Source organism: Petaurus breviceps, unplaced genomic scaffold, assembly GCF_028583685.1.
Source record: "Petaurus breviceps papuanus isolate PSGF00001 unplaced genomic scaffold, PetGlider_PUasm1.0 688, whole genome shotgun sequence".
NCBI classification, from domain to species: Eukaryota; Metazoa; Chordata; class Mammalia; order Diprotodontia; family Petauridae; genus Petaurus; species Petaurus breviceps.
The window spans coordinates 27,294,287-27,305,896 of NW_027186457.1; the positions used below are offsets into that span (position 1 = coordinate 27,294,287).

The 11,610-nt window shown below is 40.7% G+C and overlaps 1 protein-coding gene across 1 annotated transcript in view; it reads right to left on the bottom strand.

The window, feature by feature from the left end:
• Positions 1-133: 133 nt before the first annotated feature.
• The window catches only part of USP13 (ubiquitin specific peptidase 13), a 131,489-nt gene continuing 120,012 nt past the window's right edge, over positions 134-11,610 (bottom strand). Inside the window, exons 19-20 of the mRNA XM_069104415.1 lie at positions 2,127-2,211; positions 134-789 (exon numbers count right to left, since the gene is read on the bottom strand). Of these exons, the coding sequence (XP_068960516.1) occupies positions 696-789; positions 2,127-2,211 (179 nt within the window). The 3' untranslated portion in view covers positions 134-695. The remainder of the gene's footprint in view (positions 790-2,126; positions 2,212-11,610) is intronic.

Consider the following 11,610-nt stretch of genomic DNA (forward strand, 5'->3'; position numbering starts at 1 on the left):
TCTCTCTCTCTCTCTCTCTCTCTCTCTCTCTCTCTCTCTCACACACACACACACACACACACACACACACAATAAGGTTAGGAATATTGGTTTGACTCAAATTTAAAATATTTTCATGGCAGATCTTCTAATATATTACACACAGATAGATCAGAATTTATTATCTGTGATTATGTGGGGATGGGTGGGGTCAAATCTAAGGCCAATGTGAGATCACCTCTATTTTTTCCATATGAGGTAATATGGAGCTCTTTCTTAGGATACAGCAGGGCCCTGCCAGTGGGAAACATGAATTGGCTTCAGTGAGGCTCTCTAACGGTCATTCTGGGCCCCCAACGCCCAATGAGGGCTTGGAACTCACTGCAAAGCCCTTTCATTTTTTTTGGCTTTTGGGCAGCTCGCCCAATTGGCAATCCGGAAGCTTCTGAACATCATTTCCTTGGATGTTTACCAAAAGAAAATAATCAGTCGTCTAGGATGATAGAAGAGAAATTTGCCGACTACTACTCCAGAAGGCATTAAAAAGCCAAGGGGCTCTTTAATTAAACTATAAATACCACATGGATTCCTGGGTGTTTGGCAGTCCCAACTTTTTTCCTTTGTCTTTCTTCTTCTTTTTTTAAATTTTTTTTTAAATTTTTTTGGCAAATTATGAAGGCATATGGCATCTTCTGGGCAAGGAGTATATCGGAGGCCTAGCTTGATATTCTGTGGTAAAAGTACATGTAGCCCAGGTCTTTGGGGGGCCTTTCTGAGGCACACACTTTATGGTCATTGTAAATCACCCATCTGCAAGGAAAACATAGAAGCAATGAATGCATTTACAATTGATTCAAATCAGGCGAACTTTTTTCTTCCAGAATTAATTATTATTCACACAGGGTGGCTGGGTGACGCAGTGAATAGAGCACTGGCCCTAGAGTCCACGAGGACCTGAGTTCAAATACAATCTCAGACACTTGACACAAAAACTAGTCGTGTGACCTTGGGCAAGTCACTTAACCCCAACTGCCCTCCAAAAAGCAAAAAAAAATTATTATTCACATAATAATAATAATAGCCTACATTTACATGACACAAGGTAACATGGAAATTGAACACAGATTTAAAACTGGAAGAGCCCTCAGAGGCTTCCTTGTCCAGCCTCTTCATTCTATAGAGTAAGAAACTAAAGTCTAGGGAAATTGGGGGACTGAGGGGGACTTGCCAGGGTCTCACATCAGAGTCAGGATTTGAACCCAGGTTAAAAGATCATCACTCTCAAGCTTTGGAGGTACCTCATCAGCCATCTAATCCAATACTCATGAAATCCTTATGGAGGATTAAGAGACAGTAAGTATGTGTCAGAGGCAAACTTCATAGTGCTTTGAAAATGGGAGCTATTCTCACTATCAGTCTAAAGAGGCTGTCAGTCTTGCCTTTGCAAAGAGCAGCCCCAAGTCACCAATGTCGCTTGATACAGCACAGAGGAGATTTAGTTATACACAAGGCAAGGCCTTGTAAGACAGGCTTTATGTGCGATTCCATCTGAGCTGGTACTTACAACCCTTCTAGCTCTTGGAAGCTGGTCTTACACAGCTGTAGTGACCAAAAAATATGCCATCCTAGTGCCAACGTGATGATAAGGATCTTCAAATTTAGCCATGCTGGTCCTTGGATTCTAGAGATGCCTTCCATAGGGCCTTCCTGGATGACTGACCAGCTTGGGAGAACCCACCAGACCTGGTGCTCTACAGGAAAAACCTTGGAGATTCTAGACCCCTTTTAATGCCCTGATGAGTTGAAAAGATCTGACTTCAAATCCTGTTTCAGGCACTTAACTGTGTGATCCTGAGTAAGTCACTTAGTCACTGTCTGCCTCATCTGTAAAACAGATAATAATGCCTACCTCAGAAGGTTGAGAGAATTTATATAGAGCACTTTGAAAACCTTAAAAAGTTATATAAGTATTATCATCACCAACATTATTATTAAGCATCACAGAAGAACCTCGTGGAGAAGAAAAGCTGCTAAAAATCCATCATCACGAAACAACCAGTAGTGCCCAAGAGTGGATGCTATTTGACTGAGCCAAGAACGATTTTCTAACAGCTAAGCTCTTTTTTTCTTTTCCAAGATGGACTCACCTGCCTTCCTTTTTGATGTGACAAACATAATGGCCGCTCATGGTGGACGGTCCCATGTGGCTGATGAACCCAAATAGCTCATATCCTGTAAAAAAAGGTGAAGGGGTGAGTGGGGGGGTGGGAGGGGATAAATATAATTGAAGGACTAACATAGCTACGTCTTTCAGCAAACTACGAAATACTTCACATGGGTGTCTACAGACACTCAGCATTCCCCCACCACCACCACCAGGCCACTCTCCTTAGCATATTGGACAGCACTCTGGAGTCAGAGTTAGATCTGCTTTCAAAGTCCACTTAGGCACTTTGTACAAGCCACCTCATCTCTCACAGCCTCAATTTCCTTTTTTTTTTAAATTAGGGTAATGATGGTACAATTCTTAAAGAGCCACAGATTTGACCTACCACACTCACAAAACAGACCAAAAAAATCAACCCAAATGATTCTGAATTCAACAGTGCCTGAATTGAAATACATGTGGCATTAACTACCAAGACACAGCTCAAACTAAAAGTAATATCTGCATAGGCAAATATGTATACACATATACCCTGTGGCAAGCTGCCTCTAAAGGGAAAGGAAGGGAGAGAGATGGAAACACATACAGAGACAGAGAGATAGAGACAGAGAGAGACAAAGATAGAGAGATCAAGGGAGGGAAAGGGAAAGAGGTGGAAACCTGTGATACCAAAAAAAAAGTGAAATAACCCCTACCTTCAGGGAACTTACACTGTAACAAAGTAAAGAGATGTATAGCTACTTTATTAGATTTCATTTAGTCTTGGACTGTACTTCTATATCCCCCAGAATGGCTAATGTAGTGCTTTACATAGTGTATATACAACTTTACATAAGTTATATACAAGTTTCAGACAAAACAGACACAAGGCAATCTTGTGTGAGCAGGCACCGATAGCTGGGCAACAAAGAAAGGCCTCCTTCAGAAGACTGCATGTGTGGGGTGGCTAGGTGGCACAGTGAATAGAGCACCAGCCCTGTAGTCACGAGGACCTGAATTCAAATCTGGCCTCAGACATTTAACACTTACTAGCTGTGTGACCTTGGGCCAATCACTTAGCCCTAATTTCCCTGCCCTCTCCCCTCCAAAAAAAAAAAAATTATTACATGTTAGCTGTGGAACATGGTAAAGGGTCAGCATTTCTGGGGCAAAGCACCTAACTATGGCTGGTTATATCAGCCAAATATCACCTAAGATGCCAGGCAGACAAGCCCCAAGGCCAGTCAAGCCAGAAAAGACTCACCATTGCACATCAAGCATGACATAGGGAGTCTGAGATGCATTTTCTCCCCTTCTGGTTCAGAACCTCAGGCACACTCAGACAATCATAAAAGCAAACTAATTAAAAGGAAAATGTTTCCTTGGCATAAATCTAAGTCGTATAATTAAAATTAACAATGTTTATCAATACCAGCAACCATCAAATGCATTATTCAAGACCCCCTGCTAGAAGACAGCCCCAATAAGAAGACTGTAGCTCAGCTCATTTCCAAGACTTTCACAGGCGCCAGAGATCTTAATGTACCTCTGTGCCCAAAAAGGAAATCAAAACAAATCAATCAGGAAAGCCATATCACCACACACACACACACACACACACACACACACACACACACACAGAGCTGAGGGTGCCCTGTTCCCTATCCCCCATCTAGATTTTCACTCTAAATTAGTATATTTCAAGCCAGAGATGCAAGATGGCACAGCAGATAGAAAGAGAGACTAAGACTCAAGACCTTTTTCAAGCCCCACATATGACACATACTGGCTATGTGATCCTGGGCAAGTCAACTTATCTCTTAGTGGCCCTCACACCTCACTAAGACCATAAGGTGCAGATCAGTAACTGGGGAGTTTTCACACTGGGAATTCACTATACCAATAAAAGCACAGATCCAGGTGGGGGAAGAAAAAAAAAGCCAAGGGTATAAACTGTGACTGATTTCTTTTGACAGGGCTATTCTTCACTTAAAACAGAAATCTCTATTCTGTTAATCTTTCCCACTTGGACAGGGTGTCCCAAAAACCTTAGTGTAGTTTTAAGCTATTAAAGCTTAAAAATTGTTCTAGAAATAGTTTTAGTTTTAAAAATAACCATTAAAACTCAAAACTACACTGAGTCTTTTGGGACACCCTGTAGCTGGCACATAAACAAAACAAAACAGCCCCAACTTTTAAATCCCTGGCTTACAAATGATCCTACTTACAAATGGCTATGCCAGCTCTCCTGGACCATGGCAGAATTTCCTCTCCTCTTTCTCCTCTCTCTCCTCCCTCCCTCCCTCTCTTAGAATGTTAGAGATTTGGGCTTCTAAGTGGAGGAAGCCATCAAAAAAACAGGAATGGTAGAGCAGACTATCAGGAAGAACAGTTCTGCTGTGATATGTTGGCCCTTGTTCAAAAGCGTCTTCCTTCACATTGAGTTATTTTTCACTTTGCTTTGTGTTTTACTTCCTAAAATTCCACCAAAGAAAGATTCAATTGGGTTACCAAGGATCCTTCTCTAAAAATGTGGAATACTCCAGAGGCCCTTAAGCAGCTGCCAATCAGTCACACCTTAGTGTGATTTTTTCAGCCCTGTAATTTCACTGGTATAGGGAACTCCCAGTGATTCCCCCTATGCTTGTGCAGATCTACCACTTTTCTATAACGTACAGCCTTGAAAAGTTACCTGATATACTGAGCAGATAAATGATTTTCTCAGGGTCATGAAATTGAATACAGGTCCCTCTGACTCCACAATCAGCTCTCCATCCACTATACCACTCTTCCTTTGTCTATTAGGTGTCCTAGAAGCTTAGTCTAGATTCTCAAGCATACCTCTCCATTAAATACTTCACTATTTCAACTTTTTTTTAAGACAATGGGGACCCATGTTTTCAAGACCTGTCCAGGGTATTACTATTTTATGGCCAGATGCCGAAAGCTTAGAGTACAGAAACTCAAGACTGCCACCCTGAGCTTAGACAATCCTCTTCACCAATATTATAAATCACTGAATATCCACTTAAAACTCAAGAATATCAGAAATGGTTAAGTGTTTTTTAAATGTAAGAAGATCTGCAAAAAATATGATGAAATGACAATTATAGAGAAGTATGAAAAGACTTACATGAGTTGATGCAAAGTGAAGTAAAACCAGATAATCAATATATACAGCAATGTAAACAAAAAGATCAACAACAAAAATCAGACTCAGTTCTATGGAAATATAATGAACAAATCTGGTCCCAAAGAAGAGACATGAAAAGGAACCTCCCTTCTTTCTTTGGTGACATGGAGTACCCTAGGTATGGAAGAGCCAATTAGTCAATAAGTACTTATCGAGTGCCTGCCTTGTACTGGCACTGTGCTCAGCACTGGGGATAAAAAAAAAAGACAAAAGGCAGTCCCTGCCCTCAAGGAACTCACAATCTAATGAACTGACAACATCTGGTTTAGTTGATGCTTTGGTTAGTTTTGCTGAACTCTTTTTTATTCTGTTTTAAAAGATGAGCCTCTGAGAGGAATATCAGAGAGGGTTATATTAGGAAATATAAATGATGTAAACATAAAAGATATTGATCATTTAGTTTATGTAATAAGATAGTAATAGCAATATAATAAATATTACATATAAATATTATGTAATAAGTAATATGTAATAATAGTAGACAACATTCCTCCAAAAATGCTATTCTACAAGTAACAGAATAATATAATGTCTGAGGAATTAAAGCTATTAGTCACTCAAAAGGCAATGTGTGTACTGAGTAACACGCAGCATATTACTAGTGAGTAATTAATTACTCAGAACAAGTGGTATAAATGATGTGATCAAACATACAACCAGAAAAAAAAATATGGACCAGTTATATAGCAAAAGCAAGAGGTAAGTCATGGACAGCCTAGGTGCAGCCCTGATATCCATACAGTGAAAAAACATTTGGAGAAAAGGCCACAGTATTCATGGTGGACCCCTTGTGGGTGATTTGTGGGAGACCATGGACAAGAACTGAATAGGATGAGAGTCATGGATAGATTGTAATCTACACCACTGGAGTTACTCCCCACAATGAGAGATCAAAAAGCCATCAGAGCATCTTTTTCTTTTTCTCAGCATTGAAAGATCAATCATAAATTCACAGGATGGACCCAGTAAAACTGACTCTAAACACTGAAAAATGTCATATTCCCAGTTTTGAATTTTAAATGCCCTTTTCCCACATGAGAGGCCAGGAGGAATTAGGCTAGTACTATAATAATGGAAGGGTCAGGTGCTTCTCCCCCTCCCCCTTTCTGCAAATAAGAATCAGGGTCTGGCATCATTACAAAACTGACCTCCCCCACCACTATCAATCTCCCTGAAAGCTGCATCTCTGGTATCTATTGAAAGCAGGCTCCTATATTATGCAAAGGAATTCTGCATTCCCCTTCGTTACTGGAAAAGTCTTCCTTTTAACCAAGAAGGTTTACAACCAGTGCAGAGATGTGACTAGAATAACATAGAAGGGGTTCTGACTAATCACAACCTAATCACATTTTAAATGCATTAGTAATCAGTGCCTTCTTTAAAAAAAAAAAAAAGCTTACATTAAGTGCAACAGAGAAACACATTTTGCAAATGGCAGAAGCCCTGAAAGGCCAGACTTGAATGCTTCACTTTGTATCTTTCCCCCCTTTTCTTGTTGCTTATAAGAAACTTAAAAAGCTGCCCCCAAAATGAGTGCAAAATGACAATGAATGGGCCCTTGTGCAGGACCTTCCTCTGTTACCTTTCCCCCTACTCTCCAGAAAAAAACAGAAAACCATCATCTCTGAAAGTAAAAGGTGTTCTCCAGCCATAAGCAGCAGGCCTTTGTTCAGGGAGCACATACAAAATCCCATCATAACAAATGTCATCACAGAAAGGGGTGCTCCCAAGGAGAACTTTCCTATGATCATGCACATAGTCCATACTGACAGCACTTTTCTGATCTAGTACCGAGAATTCCCTCCAATGAAGAATTTCATAAAATAAATGCCATCTTTCCTTGCTGTCTATGAGAGGCTCTCTAATTAGAGGACCCGAGTTCTTGCTCTTTTCAGAGTATTCTTCACTCATATTCCATGAAGAGCAGTCTGTAAAGCTGAGCCCTAGCTAAGCTCTTCTCAATTCTTTGTTCTGCTAGCAAGCAGCAATTATTCTTCACCAGTCACTAGCCTCCCCAGCCAAAAAAGTCACAAATACCCCCCAATATGAAAAAAATCACAGTAATTCAGAAACCATCCATGTAAAGAAAACACAGCATCCTGATGAAAGAAACTAGAAGTGATGAATGAGTTTCTCTGTCTCCTACTGTTGGGAATTCGGGCAAGTCCTTGACTTACAGCAATTCTATTGACTTACCTGGAACAGCTCTGCCAATTACACAATTAAAACCAGATTAATAATTATGGCACTCACAACAGGCAGTAAGAGGATTGTGCTGCCCCATAAATCTTCTCTCTGGTATATTGCAATGCACTGGACCCTATCCCCCTGACTCTGAGCTGCGAAAAGTCTCATCCCATCTTGTACAGCTTATCTCCTGAGGCCTTCTCAGCTCCTGGCCTCTAACTGTGCCCTCCAAGTCCCAAAGTTCCTCCTTCCCGCCCCCCCCCCCCATCCGGTTTGGGCTGCTCCTCTCCTAGGAATCTCTTAAATAAGTAAAATTTAATAAAATTTCATTTGAATTATAATATTCTCTGCCTAATATGTTAACATAAATATTGTATATCTTTATGCTAGGCAGGATAAAAATGTATGATTCAAAATTGAATAAGTATGGCATTTGAGGTCACTTCTATGAGACATCTTGGAGTAGCAGAGATGCTTCAGCACCATGGCCAGTGGTTAAGACTCATTTAAGCATAACTACTAGTTCAACTTGGAGGACCTTTTCAGGTTCTGGACATTTCACTACCACTGTGGCAACAAGAGAGCTAGATTCTACAGTATGCCAGTAGAAGTGTTATTCTTAGGCGCCCAAGCACAGTCTTGGTATAAAGTAGTTGTATATCTCTACCTTTACTAACCTTTCCCACCTCTTCCCCACCCCCAACCATAGACCCTACATACCTGAGGGAATGACACACAGACTCACAATCTCTCACCCAGTTATTTCTCTTCTAGTCATTTCATTGGAGAAGAAACACAAAAGCACACACATGTCCAAGAATCTTCTTTTTATGGAAACCCAAATAATGCACTAGTACCCATTCTACAACCCAAAGCCACACAGGCCTTATTCTTGCAAAGTAAATTCAGGCTGAAGAAAGACATCAGAATGGGCTAACCTAATTAAACAAACAGGCCTGAAATACCTCTTCCTCCTCTTAAATATACCCAGTAACTGTGTATCCTCACCCACATCCCAACATTTCTGCTCAGTAGAGAGTGACTTGGTCCCACCTGTTGCACCAGGACCAAATCAGACCCCACCGAGCCCCATTCGAAATGCTGGCCATGGTGCTGAAAGAGCTCTTTTAATCACAACAGATCACAGTCTATCTGCCTCCAAGGTTTGTAACCTTGGTGTTTTCTTTGAGTCTTTCTGATTACTGATTGCTTCCACCAACCCACTCTTTCAGGCAATACCAAGCTATGCTTTGTTTCACTCCCTACTTCCTGGCCAACTGCTCACCAGTTGAATCCACACACACACACACACACACACACACACACACACACTCATGGAATCATCTCTGCCACTGCTCCTGGAAAGGGTATGTTAATCTAATCCCCTAATGAATCCACTCTCAATGACATCCCTATAATGTTCTGGACCAAAATTTTCTTATCTAGCCAATGGCCCCCCATTCTCTTCCTATTAGAATGTAAGCTCGAGGGCAACAATTGTTTCTGCTTTTGTATTGCATCTCTTTAGCACAGTGCTTGGCCCATGGAATGGAAATGGAAAGCTGTGAGTGCCCTGCCATGTTCATTTTCATGACATTTGACCCCAGCGTGCTTTCTGCCACAAAGACCATCAGGACCCAAAGGATCAGTGAAGCTTTTCGAAATGCTCAACTCTCAATTCAGTAGAGCAGACAAGGCACACAGTAGGTCACCTACAACATTTTAATGCTATAAAGCTCTTTATGTACATTATTTTGCTTGGTCTTTATAACAACTATGAGCAAAGTTATTTCGTTATTATCCCATTTTATAGATAAGTAAAGCAGAAGTTAAGTGTCTTGCCTGGAGTCTCTCAGCTAAGAAGTGAAATCACCAGATCCTGGACCCAGATCCTTCTGAATCTAAGTTTCCTGCTTTTTTGTTCCACATCACTTTTCATCTACAGCCAGCTACAAGTCTAGCAAGTCACAAAGAAAGGGTATAGGTGTAATTATTGCCATCAATAAGCATTTATTAAGTACTTACTGTATATCGAGCACTGTGCTAAGTACTGGGGACACAAAGAAAAACAACAAAAAAACACAGTCCCTTCCATCAAAGAACATACAAAGACAGCATGGAAATACTTATGTACGTATAAGGTATATACAGTACAAATGGAAAGGGATTTCAGATGGAAGGCACTGGCAGTGGAGAGAACTAGGTAAAATCTATTGCAGAAGGTGGGATTTGACCTAAGTCAACTATTAAAAACCTGAAGGAGACTTGTTGGTGCCATCTGGCATTTCAGAAGAAATCAAACATTTCAGCAGCCTACTGGGTACTCTGCCTGCCTCCATTCTTCTGTCTGCTTTACACCAGCTCCATCTTGTGGTTTGAAGAGTTTAAGTCCCTATTCAAGAAGGCCAATCTCTAAAGGGAAATCCATTAGAGAAAAATTGATTAAGCAATGGGCTGATGGGCCATAGTGTATGTAATAAATCCAGCAAAATGGATTAGGAAAGCCTTTGACCATTATGGTTTTCAGCAGGGCAGGAGGACCAATGATTTGCAGTGAGTGACACAAAAGCCCTGAAGTGAACATAGAATTCAGCAAGAATATGCCCCAACCCAATCTAAAACTACTGAACAATCAGAGAAAAAGGCATATTTCATATGAAGATAGAGATTTCTTCTTTGTTATACAGAATTGCTCTGTGGGAGGGCAAGGGGAGTCATACAAAAGAAACTTGAGGCAATATTAAAGTAGATACAGATGAAAAAATTTTTAAAGACAAATTTCCTGACATCTTCTAGCTCTGCATCAAAAATTCATGTTGGCTCAAGTAAGATTCCTACATCACAAAGTACCACTATCCTTCCAATTTCCTGGGGTTTATAATCTCAGCATTATCTTCAGTTCTTTCCTACCCCTCGCCACACCTATACACACTCAGTTGTAAAACCTTGTCATGTCTATGTCTACAATATCTCCCACATAGATAAACTCTTCTCTCTACTCACATGGCTAGCAATTGATTCTAGGTCCTCATCGTCTCCTATTTATATATTTCAGTGGCCTTCTAACTGGTCTTCCACCTTCAAGTCTCTACTTCCAGTCCACCCTCCACATATGGCCATGTCAATCCCCTACCCAATAATCCCTAGTGACTTCCTATTGTCTCTAGGATCAAAGTTAAACTCTTATTTGACTTTTAAGACTAATGGACAACAACCCATCTTTCTATCCTCATTATGCGTCATTCTTCTTCCTGCAATCTATGATCCAGCCAAACTAGTTTTTGCCTCTGTTTCTCACACATGAAACTCCATCTTCCATCTCCCATCTCCACATTTTCCAGCGGAATGCACTTCCTCCTCAATTTGTCCTCAAAGAATCTCTCACGGCTTTCTTTCAAGGCACAGCTCAAACATCACTTTCTATACAAAGCCTTTCCTGATCCCCCCCTTTCCCCAATTTCTTGTGTTATCCCTTCCTAACTGTATGTAACTACCTTAGATTTCATTATTTTCCACTTATACTATGCATATGATTATTTTGTCTATACTGATGTCAAAGTATATATTTATCTACATGTCTACATGTCAAAACAGAAAATGTAACCCAATACATTGTACTTTTTAAAAGTTTTTCAGGGCATAAAGAAGGTAAGTGAACTGTCCATGGTCCCAAAGCCAGTATGGGCAGGGAGGTCTTCCTGAGACAGCCCTATTCCATTGGAGAGGAGCTGAAGTTACCAAGTTTTTCCTGAAAGGACTCAATTTGCTTCTTTGTAACATCACCTGTTTGCTCCTGGTTTTACCTTCTGGAGACAAGTAGAACAAGCCTAATGCCTCTTCCACATGACAGCTTCTAAATTATTTGAAGGCAGTTTCAAGTCCCACCCAAACCTAACGGGAAAAAGGGAGGAAGGGACAAGGGAGAGAGGAAAATAGGGAGAGAAAAGGAAAGAAAGGAAAAAAGGAAGGAGGAAGGGAAGAAAAGGAGGTAAGAAAAAAAGAAAGGAGAGAATGAGGGTGAAAGGAAAGGAGGAAGAAGGAAGGAAAGAAAGGAAGGAAGGGAGGGAGAGAGGGAGGGAGGGAAGGAGGGAGGGAGGGAGGAAGG